This window comes from Chenopodium album, chromosome 15, assembly GCF_948465745.1.
Source record: "Chenopodium album chromosome 15, dcCheAlbu1.1, whole genome shotgun sequence".
NCBI lineage: Eukaryota > Viridiplantae > Streptophyta > Magnoliopsida > Caryophyllales > Amaranthaceae > Chenopodium > Chenopodium album.
In genome coordinates this window covers 8,689,987-8,707,518 of record NC_137848.1, presented here as the reverse complement: position 1 = coordinate 8,707,518, position 17,532 = coordinate 8,689,987, and the positions used below count along the sequence as shown (strand labels likewise).

The following is a 17,532-nucleotide window of genomic DNA, read 5'->3' as shown; positions in this document are numbered from 1 at the left end:
ACCCCATAAATTACTTACTTATTGAATTGACATTGCATATTTGCATGGATATAGATAGGCACATCAATTTGGATACACTATGCTTCATCGATCATGAAGCTTGAGGTGTCATATAACCTTATTAAACAAGCCCAAAGACTACAAGTTCAAAATATTACGAGTTAATTCTAAGTCAGGTATACTAATAGTCAATTTTCTACGTGTCATACTATTCGGTAGCTACTTTTTAAAAAATTAATTATATATTTTGAAATTTCTCTTAAGTGTTTTTAATTTGTTTAAAATTAAACATTAGGTGATGTAAGATTAGATAAGCTTATATTTCTAAAGCTAAGCAGTTTTGTTTACACATTATTACACCGTCCTTAATGACAACAACGTGATAAAAAGAGCACAAAGCATTAGATTATTTCATCATCTCTTCTACACGATCGATATTCAAGGCTAAAACCAATACGCGTCACATTTATATTTTTTTTTAACGACATGATGATCTAATTCATTCAACTTCATCCAAACTCTTTCCTTACAAGTTTAATCTACTCCACAAGAAACACCAACTTTAGGAATCTAGAATTTTACTCAACTTGGATAAATTTTATGCAACATGGAACACATTATGAAACCAATATTCCTAAAGAAAATACCAAATTGGAATTGTAATTGTAATAATCCTCGAGAACTATAAACTATTTCATACACGTTATTCTTCAATTAAATTCTTGGTTAGTTGCAATTGCAATAGTATTTTTGTTCTAAACCATTGAAAACCATAGAAAAAGAACAAAAAATTTCAACTACTCTTATAAGATGAACATGGATCTTGGTGTGGGACCCTTTTTTTTTATAATGAGCCCACATACCCTTATATTGGGCCATAAAAAAATTTGTCTTTGCCCTTTTCACCAAGGTAAGGGTAGCTACCCCATTTACTTTCCTCCACGTATTACTTATTTTTTTTATTTTTTTATTCTTTTATTCGGCCTTTTTGCAGTTGGACAGCTGTCATCTTGTATATGAACAACAATGCCTTTCTCACATCACATGCTTAGATATAAAAATATTTAAAAAATGTAACTTTTTAAATTTTTTTTAACAAAATTTATATTATATGGTCACCCATGTAACATCATCAACATCATATATTCATATGTTATATGTTATAGTCTTATAGGAGACTGAAGTGTTACATGTTGATTTTTGAGATGTTATTTTCAAGTATGATCCTTATCTTGTTTTGTGTTTTATAGTATACCCTTAATCTTGTATACAAGGAAGGATCGTCATCATTTAGGCTCATCGAAACTCGATCCCTGGTAATTTTTGAGTTATTGGATATAAAGAGCTTAATGACTGATCAAACCACTATTTTTTTAAAAAAAAAAAGAAATAGGCAGTGAAAATTATGTGATGATAGAATAGTGTATAATAGTAAAAATAACTATTATTACAAGCTAAATTAGCATTTGAAAATGAAAAGTAATTGATATATAGTATGTTTTTCTATAGTTTTCAGAATAATACTATATTTAGTTAACAACTAGTTTACTAAATACTTATACTTAAGTTTTACATTTTTGCAACTAACAATTTGCTGACAAGTATGATAGCAAACAATTACTTACATTGTTACACAGGCATATAATTAGCAACTATTAGCACAACTAACAACCACTTTTACAACTACATTTTGCCGGACATGACCATTGTGTTAAAAATGTGAAAAATTGTGTCACAAACATAACATATTTGTAATGAACTATTAGACCTAGTGCAATGGACCATATAAATTTACATTTGGACACTCAATAAGAAATCTAGACACTAATTTTTTTCGACAAGAATATATAAATACTAAATTATAATTTGATAAGATTGAGGGAGTAAAAAGTGAATTAAGTAAATAGAATATCACTTAAAGTAAATAAGTTCAATAAAAATAAAGGACAATAAAACTCTTTGTATTTGAATAATTGACCTGGTTAAACTCAGCACACATGCAATTGCATATGTTTGATTACTACCAATAATTACTAACAAAAATTAACATTATGAAAATTCACATTAATACCTACTCCCTCTGTTCTTAAAAGATGTTGGTTACGTTTCAACTCTTTGTATCTCTAATACAAATTATTTTACACAAGTTTCTTCATATATACATATTTCCAATACAATTATTTTCATTACCAAAACACATACCTACTTAAAAAATAACTATTCATATTTACCTCATCCCAAACCAAATATCCTCATTTTTTAACATTGACTAAATGCTTCAATAATTATTATATGTGAGATTTAATAATTGCTTTTGTTTTTAAATAATTGATTTAATAATTGCTTTAACAAAGAGAATACTCCCTATCTGAAAACATATTAACATGATAATAAAATTAATACGAGTAACGCCTTGTTCTTTTCACCTTATTTTTGTTAAATTGAAATTATTTTTACTAAAGTGAAATTATTTATGATAAACTTAAATTATTTTTAGTAAATTGAAATTATTATTTTTAGATTATTTTATATTCCTTTTTCAAACTTACTGATTTTTTTTATTGAACTGAACTCTATTAAACTATAGTTATGTATGCTGAAATGAATATTTTTTTTAAAATTTTTTTTTAGTTGAAATAAACAGGGCCTAATTGTTTCTCATATATAACCGTATTGTCAAAAGTAACATACGAGTATGAATAGCTAAAAAAAAATCAAATTGCGTCAATTATTCCGAAACAGAGGATATACACAGCATTGTCCCACACAAGGTCATAACAACAAATATTAAAAAACAGCCGTCTAATGGCCGACTTAGGGACTAAACTGCAAAAGCCCTACCTTTATAAGCCCTTCTCTCTCACCCTATTTCTCACAATCTCACTCACACAACAGAATCAATAGAATTGGAGAGAGAAAAAAACCCAGAAAAACAAGAAAGAGAAAAAACCCAGAAAAACAATGGCAGCCTACAATTCCGAATCCGAATCCCAAGACAAAACCAGAATTTCCACCACCAACAACAACCAAACAACAACCCTAAATTCCGATCATCAAGAAGATGAAGAAGAGGTGATTGTATATGAACCAAAACCCAGAATCAGGAAACCCAGAAAGAGGGTACCACAGGTTTGTTTAGAAGGATACGTTGAACCCTCTGATGACGATGATTTACCTCGAACAAAGAGCTTAACTGATGATGATCTTGATGAATTAAAGGGTTGTGTTGATTTAGGGTTTGGGTTTAGTTATGATGAAATTCCTGAACTTTGTAATACTTTGCCTGCTTTGGAGCTTTGTTATTCTATGTCTCAGAAGTTTCTAGATGATTATCCTAATCAACAACAACATCATCAACAAAGTTTGAATCATGCTAATAGTACTAATGATACGGCGTCGTCTTCTGGGTCTGAATCTTCTAGTCCTATGCCTACTTGGAAGATCTCTAGTCCTGGTAAGTTTTATTTTATGATTCTTAAGTTTTTTGATCTGGGTTTGGTTTTTTCTGTGTTTTATGATCTGGGTTTTGTTTCAATTTTTCTGGGTGGTTTTAGTTTTTCTGGGTTTTTGGGATCTGGGTTTGAATTTGTCTAATTTGAATGATATTCGATTTAATTGACTTTTATTAGCTGTAAACTACATAAATTAGTGTAATGCAACAACTAAATCTGGACATGAAAGGTGGTATTTACAGATTTGATGTTGATTCTAATTAATTTCAGGACAAATGATTACTTAATCATGTGAATATATATATGTAATTAAATAATAAGTAGATCTGATTGAGTTTAGAAAGATTAATGTACACACTAAGAAAACTTGCATTACTTGTCTGATGTCTAAGATTAAAAGAATTCCATGTGTTCCATGATCGTTGCTGACAAAATTGTTACAACTTACAAGAATTAAAGACTTGATATTGTGCACATGTAAACTGTAAAGTGTGAACAAAACTAATCATTCACATTGTTAATTGCTGTAGTATATTGGATTGTGTGCTTTTATTTTTCTGAGTTGTAGATAGTTGGCATCTGTTAGGCATGAGTTGGTCACATCATGTTCCAGTTTGTCTTCACATTTGTTCTGATTACCCATTGTGCTATGCTTAACATGTTGTCTGTTCCTTTGATTAGGTGATCATCCTGAAGATGTCAAAGCAAGGCTAAAATTTTGGGCTCAGGCCGTGGCGTGCACTGTCAAATTATGCAGCTAGATTGCAGTGGCGTTGCCGTTGACTGATTTTATAAGTCTAAGGACAAAAGGATGTCCTATTTTCCCTAAAAGATGAAAAGTCTTAACTTCCGTAATCAAAATGGATCGATCTTTGAATGGGAAGATGAACATGCCAGGACCGTCAAAGTTCAGAACTTTGCGACCGAATTTTGGACGATGGATCAGAACCATTAGAGAAGAGGACCGTGTCAGGTCTGAGATTAATCAACTACCGATGATGGTCTGACATTTAGTGCTCGGCTTAGATTTTAGCTTGTGATTATTTGTAATGATAGATGAAATAAAAGAGATGAAAGTGGAATAAAACTTACTTCTTTAATTAGTAAATTGTTTTGTGCAACTGTTGTTTCTGTTACATTTATTTTCATGTGCTTATTCTACTGTGATTCTTATGCAGTGTGTGTTGAGAATCACCATTGCAGCTACCTCAGCTTCTTAAGTGGCCTCTGCATTGCTGAGGTAATTCCCTCTTATTGGATAATCAGTCTTGGATTATTGCCAATCCTTTCGATTATCTCTGCCTGATGGAACATACTTATCGTTTAACCTCTAACTTGGGATTGCTATAAGTGGTTATCTGATATGATGAATGACAATGCTGACTGGGTCTAATATGTGAAATATTGTCATTTGCAAATTGATTTCCGTTAATGGCAGACTATGTTGTCTCTATGTTTGTAAGGCTGACTTCTAACTTGTTCTCTCGATTGAAGATGAGCACACTTAATGACTCTGCTTTTGTCGATCTTCTGCAACTTGCTTCAAAGGTTGGCATTCTCGCGGAGGTGTCTTTGTCTAACTCTCGTACTCGTATATGTAGTCTACTAATAATTCTGGCCACATAACTTGTTTGGTGAATTGCAGATACTTTCTCAAGTTGTTCTTTGTATTTGCTCTTGCAGAAGTCTACTCCAAGAGCAAGCAGTGGACGTATTAGTTGAGTGATGGAGACCCGAATTAACTCTTTGCTGGTTGGTTTTTTACTTGTCTTATATGACTTAAAAGAGTTTCCGCTTGAACCATTTAGTAGTACGAGTGGTTGCTAACATATCTCCTATACTTAGATGTGGTTGCTGCTAGTGAATTAGTAACTAATGCATTGCTGTGTTTCTTCTGTTCATGGGAAATATGGTGTTCATTAGAATGAGTAGTGAGGTACTTGCCTAGTTGCCTCACTCTTAGTCTCATACTGTCATCTTGCTTCCCTCATGACCAGAAGTTACGACCTATGGCTGGCTGTGCTTTAAAAACAAAGGCAGGATTTGTTTAAAGCAAAGCCAGCCATAGTCCATAACTTTAGGTCATAGCTCTCCCTTTACATCACTAACGAGGAGGGAGTGATTTAATAGTGCTAATCGCTGATGCAGTCTTTAGAAGGATTTATCAGTATGTTAGTATTTATCTGCCTTTGTGCTATCTAATGCCACCACGAACCACGATCAAGAAGTTACAAGCTGTATGTGAAGATGTGGCAAATTTAGAAGAGATGGTACGTGAAACACTCCATAACAGAAGATCGGGATCTGGATTGGTCAAATAGATGGCCGTGTTTAATAAATTTCTCCGAAATCAGAGAAAGTCAGCTGTGTAGATCTTGAAGAAGCTTGGTTTACGGGAGTTTTGATTCAGAGATACGCTTACAGGCTGCAGAAAAAAGATTCTTACTTAAAAGAGATTAGTATAACTTAGATTTTTGTCTTAAACTTGCGAATCCTGTCTTTGACTTGATGATATCAACTTTGCATAAGAGAATATTGTGGTTTAGATTGACACATCTGAATCTTAAGTGTAAGAATTAATCATTTTGATGTCTAGTTGGCCACATGGTCTGCCTGATTAATTTGGTTAGTGCTGTTGATTTATTGGGGTTGTTGGCGTATTCTTTGGTATATCACCAAACTGATTTTTAAGATCAATTTTGCTTTGTCAACTTAACCTACTTAATTTACACTAATCAAATAAAATAATCAATTTTTATGCTAGTCTGCTCATTTATAATCTTGTTACTCTGTAGTTAATTGTAAAGATGGTTGTGGGCTGTGTCGATTACAAATAGGCAAATAACTAAAGGTTTAATGTTGTGTATAATTTTCTTTTGTTCTTTTTAAATTCATCAAAATAACGAATATGCCCTGCAGTGGAAAATAATGCCCATATCGCCTAGCCGCCTATGCGTTTGTCATGTCTCGTGGGATTATTATTTTGTGTTTAAATTCAAAGTGACGCAATTATTAAAATAACGACTAAAGTAATGTACATGACAATAGTTAAGAACACGGCAGTTTTATTTTCTTCACATCGTTGAAGACTATGCTGCTCTATAATTTGAAACGACTCAAGAATGTGGTTACAATTTTGTAACTACAATAAGTTGCAATCCTTGGTTAAGTTCGAGTCTATGCCAATCATATGCGGTAATATGATCAGATTCAGCGTTAAACAACAAGGTTTACAGAGTAGAATGACTGTAACAAGGTTTATAAATGACAATATTTCATCAATAAGATATTCTAACACGATCTTGCTAGGATTTTAGAGATGCAATGCCTTTAGAAGCACCCTCCAAACATTCAGAACACTTTGGAGGTTAGACAACGCTCAACAAATAGAATTGGTGGTTCGCCGTTGTCATGGGAAAATCTTCATTGTCAGATTAGTTGTTCACCTCTTTTGGCTCACATAAACTTCAGTCAAAACATCCAATTCTTCGGATATTAAGTGAAGCTTGAGTGATGCAAGAACAGAGATGTTGTATCACTTGAAGCAAGTTATTCATATGTCATCGTCAATCTTATCTGCCCTGCTGTCCTTCCCTGCCCATTTCTGCATGCGGCTGCTTGATTCCTCCACCTGCATATCATGGAGGCAGCTTAGTCATGTCTGTCATTTTACGACGTCAACTATTACCAGCCACTCTAGAATGCTTTTGCACAACTGAAAGTGGAGTTTTATTCACAAGTACACAAACCTTAAACCTTTACGATGTCTTTTACAGAAATGCAAAATACTCAAGATGTGTATATATGAACTCTTCAATTCATCTCTAGTGTCAATGTACGAGACAATTCTACCTTTAAATTCAATGTGTGTACCACGACCAGTGTTTTGGAAAAACTTATAGCCAAGTCTGAAGAGCATAACTAAAGGAATTCCTAACCCTTAGCCAAGAGTACTTAAGACTATGCGAGTATGAACAGAAGAAACACAGCAATGCGACATAAGGTGAAGTATTAAGATCTCATATATCCAAATTATGCTGACACCAAACTTTCAGAAAAACAATGAAAGACTGAAAGCTATGTAAAGCTCACTGCTCACCTCTTTATTCCAAGTTGTTTTGTAAAGGATGAAGAGTAGAATGAATGTCTGCAAGAGAGTTCCAGCTATCATTCCGCCCCAAAGGCCCTGTCATTGATAAAACCATATTTCAGAATATATCGTTGATGATGAAGAATTAAGATCTTAAGCACAAATGGAAAGTGATATTACCTCTACTCCCAAGTGTGCTACATAGCCGAGAATGTATCCAAGCGGTAGCCCAAAAACATAATAGCAAGCCAAGTTTATATTAGCCACAGTGGCTTGCCACCGCCCTCCAACAGCAACTCCTACAAATATGATAGGAAAATAGTTATTGAATCATTTAGTACTCAAGTCCAGACTGCTAGATCAGGAGTCTGTCGATCATTTGCTTGTTGGCAGAAAGAAGTCACAGATTTGACAGACAGAAAAGAAATTTAAGTGTAAGTCTACCTGAAATGACAGGCTGAATACTGTTAAGAACCATTGTCACACCAAGAAGCCAAGCTAGTTTAGAAACTGCTTGCTGCAATTCCTTGCTATCGGTGTAAATAATAGCAAAATGGTCTTTAGTGATGAGGATAATGACCAAGCACAAAAGCCCGATGATGATAGACTGGAAGACTGCAACGAAAACACTGTATTTGGTTGCCCTTGGATGCTGTAAGCCTGTAACCCAAGCTCATTTGATACACGAACACTAGTAGTAACAAAAATTGCTTCAGAATTGATAGATGAAAATGAAAACATAATAACCACTTGTAGCTTCTAAGAGTATAGGATCAAGATAGAATCCCGCAACTCAAGCAAATAAACTGAAAAGGTTAGTGTCTAGCATAGTAAGAATATTGTTTTTTATGCATTTACCTTACAGCAGCATTTATTCCAATGAATATCATAAATTGTAGGCCATTTATATTCGTGCTGAAACAGAGAGAAGAAAATTGCATTAGCGGCTATTTTGCTGAAAAACAACAGCTAGTTGTTAAGAATAATACTTCAGTATACATTTATCAAGGAAGGTTTAGTATGATACCACAATTTGACATGCTTGCAAGTAGACAATAAACTTACAAGTCATGACTCGAAGAGGTACGGAAACTCACCAGATAGAAAGAGAGCCTATAGTAATGATAGCATTTGGAAGGTGACCAGCAAGAAGTGTTATGCTCATCATATACCATATTTCAAGGCAAAGCATCACAGCAGAAGCAATTGAAAGCCTAACAAACGCCCACATCTCGTTAAAAGCAGCCCATGAGAACCCTGTCCAAGCATCCTTGCACCAACCAAACACATAAACAACTTGTGCAATTGCAGTCACCCATCTTGTAAAGTTGAATGCTACTGCAGCCCCGCGCAGACCCCAGCCCAGCACAGCAATGAATAGCCAGAGAAGCACAGCGTGTTGAATTAGAACAATAAATCCAATCCAAGCCATTACATTAACCTTGCTTTGGGCTTGGAGGAACTTCTGAGTAGGAAAATTGATAGCCAACGAGAACAATGAGGGTATAGTAAGGATGGTGAACTGTCCTGAGAGGTTGGCTACATCATTGTCCTGTCCTAGAAACTTTAACACAGGTGCAGCAAAGATGTAAATTGGTAGGAGTACAAGACTGCTAAGCAATAGGATGATCCACGAGCGTTGCATGTAAATTCCAAGCATATGAACTTGCCCTGCACCAAAAGCTTGCCCACACAATGTCTCAAGCGCGCTCCCCATGCCAAGCTACAATATTGAACAACAATATTTGTCCCCATTAAAATCTCCAAAAACTACATGCTCCCACTTGAACAAAATAATAGTACTACATAGTAAGTTTGTAAAAACCATTACACCAAGTGATTGTCCATCACACTAATTAACAACTCTAGGCATTTCAATACTTTTTTAACACAAGTTTTTTAATTTTTTTTTATGCATTTTGTATCTAATAAAGTTTAAAGTTTCTGTATTAGAATGTCTAGAAAAATAATCAGATAACACCCCCTCCCAATGGGCTAGTACTAAAAAACCATTCCAGCCTGAAAATAACCCGACTTCACCCAAAGTAACCAAAGAGTCCAAATTCAAATACGATCCACACAGAGGCCATAGACACACAAGTAAACCCACCATGACACAGATCCAATGTGACTCGAATCCAATCCGCACACCTAATTTGTCATCTCTAACATTACTATCACCTAATATGTCCTCATTACTATTATTGCTAAATTCTTTTTACAAAGCAACAAGTAATGTGAGAGTTTGGCAAAAATGAGCACAAAAGACTGAGTAGGAAACTTTATACATGAAGCAATTTCCTAAATTGTTATTGGGATATTTTATTGTCTGTCTATTAAAGCCTTGTACTATAAATGTCCTTCTAACTTTACTCTACCTACTCAAACATTGGCTTAGCTTTAACCATTACACTTTGCACCCAAAAAATCATTCTTGGCTTCACTAACATAAGAATTTACAAAGATCATTACATAACTTAAACGTCTTAAAGTAAAGATTGGCTTAACTTTAACCATTACACTTTGCACCCAAAAAATCATTCTTGTCTTTACTAACATTAGAATTCACAAAGATCATTACAAGTTTGTTTTCAGGTTGTATTACTGTTTTTCATTAATAGAATTATTTGTAAAAAAAAAAAAAAAAAAAAAAAAAAAAAAAAAAAAAAAAAAAAAAAAAAAAGTAATATTGAAAAAGGTTTGACAAGATTGACTTTTATACTCTAAAAACATATATCATCAACATTCGTCAAAACCCAAAAATCAGCATCAAATAAAAAAAAGTTAAAAATACAAATGAATAGTGTAAAAAGTCAAAATGAGTAAATTAAAAAAAAAAAAAAAAAAACTCCAATGAGTAATAGAGATAGAAAAAAAAACCATGAAGCCGAATGCGAAGGTGTTAATGACGGACATTGAAATAGAAATAGCCGAAAGCTCAAGCTCCCCAAGATGTCCTACAAAAATGTTTGTAAGAGAATTTGTAGCGTATTGACAAATAATGTTAAACACTAATGGTGATGCTATCTTCCATAACTTGATAGTCTCTTCCTTAAACACCGCCGCCGCCTCGCTAATGCTCTTCACCTCCGCATAGTCACCGTTCTCCGCCTTCAACCTGTTACCGTCGCCGCCGTTTAGTAGTGGTGTCTCCATGTTCACACACTCTACCTACTTTTTTTTCTTCTTCTTCTCTAGATTTTTATTTATTTATTTGATTATTTGTCTCTAGTTATTGCACTTCATACTTAATCTTGTGGGATGGCACCAGCCCCGTTTCTTATAATTTGGGCCCTAATTAAAAAGTGATGTTAAAATTTTTAAATTTTAAGGGTATGCAAGGAAAAAAAAATGTATTTTTTTATAGGACTTATAGCAGATATAATGTTCTCGTCAAAAAAAAAATGTTGAGTAACTTATTTTCTGAATTTTTCATATAATTTTTTTTTAAAAAAAAAATATTCATTTTTTTCCAACTCAAACATCATCCACCATACATAGTATATACATCAAAAGACATAACTTAAATCAAGATAATATTATTTCAAAAAAAAGATATATAATTGTACGGGAGGATACTGGTAGTAAAGCAAATAGCCGGTAATGTCTTCTAATACCGCTAAACAACTGATTAGTAAGAAAGCTCAAATATCCATAACGGCCTTTCTAAACGGCCACGTGGAGAGCTGCTTGAGGCCACGTAGGCACCTGCTGCCTACGAGGTCGGTTTGCCACCTATCGTTATAGGTGGCACCCGCTTTGTTGTTTCCCTATATATATACCCAAGCAAATGTTCACCTGGAGGTACAATCTTTTTCTCTCTCTCTATCTACATATCTAAAACACTTTCTCTCTCTTCACTCTTTCTTCTTATCGGATTGCTGACTTTAGCATCGGAGAGGTTATTCCCGGATAACCCCCAGGTTAGCTCATCTGTGTTGACTGTGCAGGTGCGTAATTGGACGGTAAACCTTTACCAACCCACGAAGATTATCTGTACCGGAGCTCACACGGAACAGTTGGCGCTAGAAGGAGGGGATAATAATAACTTCTATCGTCCAAATAACCTTCGCCAGTCATGGAAGAAAACCAGGAAAACGTAACACCGATAGCAGAAGCTGAAAACCGTCAGTATGATAGTAACACCCTGAATGCCAATACAAACAAAACCGTCAATGCAATACCTGAGATTGAAGTGGAGGATGAAACTCATCTTCTCCACAGGAATACCGTGAACACACCGGTAACACCTAAACGGAGTCCCGCACGGATACCGGACCTCCTGGAGGAATTTACCCCTGAGGAGTTAGAAGTAACGACAAGGGTAATGAAAGCGATGTCTCGGAAAAGAAAGGAGGCTGAAGCTGCAGCCAATAAGGGGCAAGTTGATACACCGGCCGTTCCCGTGATTGTGAACCTGGCGAGTCAATTCAACCAGGCAGACCAGCAACCGCCGCCACAGCCCCAGAATCGGGGAATAATTGTCCCAAGTGAGCGTTAACCAACTCATGGTACGCAGATAGAGGACTCAGGGTCTCGGCAACACGAGATCAGTAGCGGGCCAGTGAGACGTACAGCCAGAGCTATAGTCAGGCCGAGAGTATCACCTTTTACCCAGGAGGTACTGGATCAGCAAATGGAAAGAATAAAAATGCCGGCATGCACCTTTGATGGCAAGGGAGATCCCAAGCGATACGTAGCGGCATTTGAAAGTCATATGCTGCTTTATACCGACACCGACGCGGTGTGGTGCAAGGTGTTCCCGACAACACTAACGGGACCAGCCTCAGATTGGTTTTCCAATTTGGAGAATGGATCAATTGATTGTTTCGATACCTTGGTCGAACTGTTTACCGGTCAGTATATCAGCAACAGTGCAAGGCAGAGAACTTCTGGAGAGCTTATGTCGGTCAGACAAAGAAGAGATGAGTCCCTTAGGGATTTCATAAGGAGATTTAATAGTGAGGCTAATACGATACCAAAATTACAGCAAGAAATAGCTGTAATGGCTTTAATGAACGGTTTGGGAAATAATGATTTCAAAAAATACATGGCAAGGAAGTCGTTCCCGAATTTAGGCGTGGCCTTTGGCAAAGCCTATGAATACATAAAAAGCGAGGAGTTATTGAAAACCAGTAACCAGATAGCGGCATCAGAGCCCTCTCGAAGACAGAATGACAGTGTTGTGCCTAATACTTATGCCGGTGGAGTGAACAGACAACAACAACAACCAAACCAGCAAAGAACCGGTAGGCCACCCAGAGGTCTTGGCCGGTACAGCAGTTACACGCAACTGAACACACCAAGGGCCGCAATATATTCAATAAATCAGCACAGAGAGGAATGGACGCGACCGGCACCAATGATAACCAAGGGTCGAGACACGAAAAAATATTGCATGTTTCACATGGATATTGGCCATTATACGAAAGAATGCACTCAGTTGAAAGAGAATATAGAAGACCTTATTAGAAAGGGCCACCTATCCCAGTACCGAGCTCAAGCAGGGCCAAGTCGGCAGCAAGCCCCGCAACCCAGACAAAGTGAGTATCGAAGGCAGGGTGACACGTCCATGCAAGACGACACCTACCGGCGCAATCACAGCGGGGAATACCGTCAAGGGAACAGTGCGCCCGGTGCATGGGGGATCAGTTAGCGGGGCGAAAAAGAGTCTGTCTGAGCACAAGCATACAATGAATGCATTGGGTGTGGATGAGCGACCAAGGCCCGCATCGATGCCGTCAGTATCTTTCTCGGAGGCAGACGCCAAGGGCTTGGTATTTCCTCACGATGATCCATTGGTTCTAATTCTGACGGTCAATGGAGCCAACATCAAGCGAGTGTTGGTTGATGGAGGAGCTCTGCTAACATCCTGTTTGCGGAAGCATTTGACGCAATGAGGATAGGCCAGAAGTACTTAACCCCGATATCGTATCCCGTTATCGGTTTCAACGGATCTACAGTAAGGCCGGAAGGAAGTATAGCCTTGCAAGTTAGAATTGGCGAAGGCATGGCGGCCAGGGATGTCATGACGGAATTTTTAATAATTGATGTGCCCTCAGCATATAACGCTATTGTCGGTAGACCCCTGATCCATGATGTGCAGGGAATAGTATCAACATATCATTTGACGATGGTGTATGTTTCGAATCTAGGGAAGGCAGAGCGTGTTAGGGAAGGTCAGACAATGGCCAGGGAATGTTATGTAACAGCTCTAAAGCAGCCCAACCGACAACCCCAGGCCGAGCAGGCAATGTAGAAAAGGGGGCGAGCCATATCTGCGCATGACTTAGCAATGGAGAATTTCGATACACGCCCGGCAGCAGTTCCCCGCCCTTCGCCGGGAGGGGAGACAGTAGAAGTTGAGTTGCAACCTGGGGTATCGGGAAGAACCGTACGAGTTGGGTCCGACATGGATGTTGATACCCATTGTCATTTGGTGGAGCTTTTACGGGAGAACGCTGACGTGTTTTCTTTCTCGACAGATGAAATGCCCGGGATTCACCCAGACGTTATAGTACATAAGCTGAATGTGGATAGAAATGCCAGGCCGGTTAGGCAGAAAAAACGTAACTTCTCGACAGAAAAGATAGAAGCAATACAAGCAGAAGTAAACAAATTGCTAGCGGCGGGGTTTATTGAGCCTTGCACGTACCCTGAATGGTTAGCAAACGTAGTCATGGTGAGGAAGCCGTCAGGAAAATGGAGGATGTACGTGGATTTTACGGACCTGAATAAAGCCTGCCCAAAGGATTGTTATCCTCTGCCCCGAATAGATAGGTTGGTAGACTCCACTTCCGGCCATGCTCTGCTTAGGTTTATGGATGCCTTCTCGGGGTATCATCAAGTCAGCCTGTATGCACCAGATAGAACGAAAGCGGCATTTATTATTGATGCCGGAGTATTTTGTTACAATGCAATGCCATTTGGGTTACGAAACGCCGGGGCAACATATCAGAAGCTGGTAGACAAAGTCTTTGCAAATCAGAAAGGAAGAAACGTAGAAGTATATGTTGACGACTCCATCGTAAAAAGCCGGTTAGCCACTGATCACGTTGCAGATTTAAGGGAGACATTTGAAACTTTGCGTCAGTACCGGATGAAGCTCAATCCGGAAAAATGCGTCTTTGGAGTTCGTTCAGGGAAATTCTTGGGGTTTATGGTTAGTGAAAGGGGGATAGATGCAAATCCCGACAAAATAGAAGCTATACTTAGCCTACCGCAACCAAAGTCAATAAAGGACATACATAAGCTTACCGGACGCATGGCAGCGCTGGCAAGGTTTATCAGCAAATCGGCTGATAAGGCCTTACCATTCTTTGTAGTCCTCCGGCAAAATAAAACATTCGTTTGGGGGGAAGAGCAGGCAAAGGCATTAGAGGTGATCAAAAACCATCTAAGGTCCCTTCCGACCATAGCACGGTCGGAACAGGGAGAAAGCCTGCAGTTATACATCTCGGCATCTCCAAAGACGGTTGCAGCGGTGCTGGTAGTGGAACGAAAGAAAGCACAAATGCCAATTTATTTATTGAGCCATGTCCTGAACGCGGCAGAGAGACGATACCCTCTGATAGAGAAAATTGCATATGCAGTGGTTATAGCTGCAAGAAAACTTCGGCCATATTTCGATGCACATACCATTGAAGTGTTGACAAATCAGCCGTTAGAGAAGTCTCTGCAGAAAATGGAGACGTCAGGAAGATTGCTCAAATAGGCGGTAGAGTTGTCGGAGTACGTGATAATTTACAAGTCACGAGTGTCGATAAAGGCTCAGGCATTATCTGATTTCATTGTGGAAGCATCCTCCACCGAAGAAGAAGAAGTCAATGGAGTGTGGAAGGTCTCTGTTGACGGCTCCTCAGCATCAACGGGCTCCGGAGCCGATATCGTCATGATATCACCGCAAGGGGACATATTCGAGTATGCTATCAAATTCAAGTTCAAAGCCTCAAATAATGAAGCTGAGTATGAGGCAGCGCTTGCGGGAGTACAGTTATGTGTTGCGGCTGAGGCAAAGCGGATAGAACTCACGACTGACTCACAATTGGTAGCAAGTCAGTTTGACGGCACTTATGAGGCAAAGGAGAAAACAATGATGGCCTACTTGGCCAAGTTGAAAGCAATAACGGCCAACCTGGAATTGTTTGAAATACAATTGGTGCCGAGAGCAAAAAACACACAGGCAGACGCCTTGGCAAAACTGGCAAGTTCAAGCTTGAATGATCTGGAACGCACTGTAATGGTGGAGCTTCTGGAACGCAAAAGTATTGACCCCGACAACACTCCAAAAGAGGTGAATTGCGTGATTAACGGCCAAGAATGGTATGATGGCGTGCTGGCCTACAAGGTGCATAACGTCTTACCGGCGGATAAAACAGAAGCCCAGAAGATAAAGAAGGATAGTATCTGGTTTGTCATGTTCAAGGGAATGCTGTATAAAAGGGGGTTCTCGCTACCTATGCGAAGGTGCATATCGGCCTATGAGTCAGCTAGGCTGATAGAAGAAATCCACGAAGGGGATTGTGGAAATCATGCCGGAGGCCGGTCAATGTCCTTAGAAGCAATGAAAAGAGGGTATTACTGGCCAACAATGAATGCTGATACTCTAGCGTACGCGAAAAAGTGCGATAAATGTCAAAATTTTGGGCCGGCAATCAACCAGCCGCCAAACGACTTGACACCAATCCTAAATCTGATACCGTTTGCTCAATGGGGAATGGACATTGTTGGGCCTTTTACGTCAGCAACCGGGAGCAGAAAATTCCTGATAGTAGGGATTGACTACTTCACCAAGTGGATAGAGGCGGAACCGATAGCAAAATAACAGCGGCTGAGGTCAAGAAGTTTATCTGGAAGAGTATATTCACCCGATTTGGCCTACCGGTTGCAATGGTGTTTGATCACGGCTCCCAATTTGATTGCAACCCAGTTAAGAACTTCCTTAGCATATACAAAGTAAAATTTGCATACGCGGCAGTCTGTCATCCCCAGTCAAACGGCCAGGCGGAAGCCGCAAATAAACAGATACTAACGGCACTGAAAAAGAAGGTAGAAGATGCGAAGGGCTTGTGGGCAGATCTAATCCCGGAAATATTATGGGCAAATAGAACAACAACAAGGGAAACTACTGGGTAGTCACCATTCAACCTTGCTTTCGGCTCAGAAGCCGTTATTCCGGCTGAAGTAGGACTCCCTACGTTTCGTGTTCAGCATTTTTGTGAGGATCAGAATGACTTGCTCCTAAGACAACAATTAGATTTCTTACCTGAAAAGCGGCTTACGGCTGCCATCAGATCAGCGACATATAAGAATCGTATGAGTCAAGCATATAACAAGAGAGTCAATTATCGGCCTCTGGAAGATGGAGACTTTGTCCTTCGTAGGACAGCCGCTACGGGTAAAGGAAATGCAGATGGCAAGCTAACCGCAAACTGGAAAGGCCCCTACCAGGTGTACGAAACAGTCCGCCAAGGATCGTATCGGTTGATGACCCTAGAAGGAGTACCGTTAAAAAATGTTTGGAATACAAGCGTCCTCAAGAAATACTATATTTAAAAATCCTTTTAGTTTTTCATGTTTAGTACCGGCATGACATGTAGTCATGGTTCAACGTTCTTTGTTATTTCCTATGTTGTAGGCAAACTATATGGCTGTAATTTGTTTTAACAATTTTTGCCAAGGCCGTCAATAAGAGAAGTATATAGTATAACACATGGAGCCATCCCCTGCTTTCGATATGATCTGATAAACAGCCTAGCTAGCTGTCTCTTTCATTCAAGTAAGGAGGAAAGTTGGATAACTATTGCGCCTCAAGGCAAGTTGAAATTGACGGTCTGATCCACTGTCAAATACTTGGCCTGCTAAAGGCTGCATATATAAGAAAAACACCGGCAGTACCAGAATGATAAGGAATTCCGAAATCAATTTCTAAGGAAATTAATTGCGGAATTCGGGGGCATATGCCTATTATGCCTAATATGCCAATGTATT

At 38.3% G+C, this 17,532-nt stretch overlaps 3 protein-coding genes and 1 pseudogene across 11 annotated transcripts; 3 read left to right on the top strand and 1 right to left on the bottom strand.

Annotated features, from left to right (window-relative positions):
• Positions 1-2,863: 2,863 nt before the first annotated feature.
• On the top strand, positions 2,864-6,095 carry LOC145582880 (uncharacterized). Of its 8 annotated transcripts, XR_014099987.1 has the most exons (5): positions 2,864-3,454; positions 4,134-4,425; positions 4,631-4,692; positions 4,947-5,000; positions 5,136-6,095. XR_014099987.1 is itself a non-coding variant. In XM_081639920.1 (2 exons), the coding sequence occupies exons 1-2, from the start codon at positions 2,962-2,964 to the stop codon at positions 4,211-4,213; spliced, it is 573 nt and encodes a 190-aa protein (XP_081496046.1). In that variant the 5' UTR covers positions 2,864-2,961; the 3' UTR covers positions 4,214-4,560. The 8 variants fall into 8 exon arrangements, 1 of the variants encoding a protein (XP_081496046.1); XR_014099989.1 differs by lacking the exon at positions 4,947-5,000; XR_014099984.1 differs by having other exon boundaries at positions 4,947-6,095.
• Positions 6,096-6,934: 839 nt separating this feature from the next.
• Positions 6,935-10,698, bottom strand: LOC145581811 (protein DETOXIFICATION 35-like; annotated as a pseudogene). The gene is made up of 7 exons (XR_014099686.1): positions 10,423-10,698; positions 8,640-9,265; positions 8,401-8,457; positions 7,987-8,233; positions 7,723-7,841; positions 7,552-7,638; positions 6,935-7,083 (listed from the first exon to the last, which is right to left on the bottom strand). The product of XR_014099686.1 is annotated as a protein DETOXIFICATION 35-like (transcript).
• Positions 10,699-12,193: 1,495 nt separating this feature from the next.
• LOC145580735 (uncharacterized) lies at positions 12,194-13,198 on the top strand. The gene has a single exon (XM_081637850.1). The coding sequence runs from the start codon at positions 12,194-12,196 to the stop codon at positions 13,196-13,198; it is 1,005 nt and encodes a 334-aa protein (XP_081493976.1).
• Positions 13,199-15,433: 2,235 nt separating this feature from the next.
• On the top strand, positions 15,434-16,366 carry LOC145580733 (uncharacterized). Its single transcript, XM_081637849.1, has one exon. It carries the CDS (start codon positions 15,434-15,436, stop codon positions 16,364-16,366), a length of 933 nt encoding a protein of 310 aa, XP_081493975.1.
• Positions 16,367-17,532: the final 1,166 nt, after the last annotated feature.

Excerpts from the sequence above, each read along its gene's own strand:
- LOC145580733 (XM_081637849.1), top strand. The coding sequence starts at position 15,434 with ATGATATCACCGCAAGGGGACATATTCGAGTATGCTATCAAATTCAAG.
- LOC145580735 (XM_081637850.1), top strand. The coding sequence starts at position 12,194 with ATGCCGGCATGCACCTTTGATGGCAAGGGAGATCCCAAGCGATACGTA.
- LOC145582880 (XM_081639920.1), top strand. The coding sequence starts at position 2,962 with ATGGCAGCCTACAATTCCGAATCCGAATCCCAAGACAAAACCAGAATT. Across the intron at positions 3,455-4,133 it reads TTGGAAGATCTCTAGTCCTG|GTGATCATCCTGAAGATGTC; the intron begins GTAAGTTTTATT and ends TCCTTTGATTAG.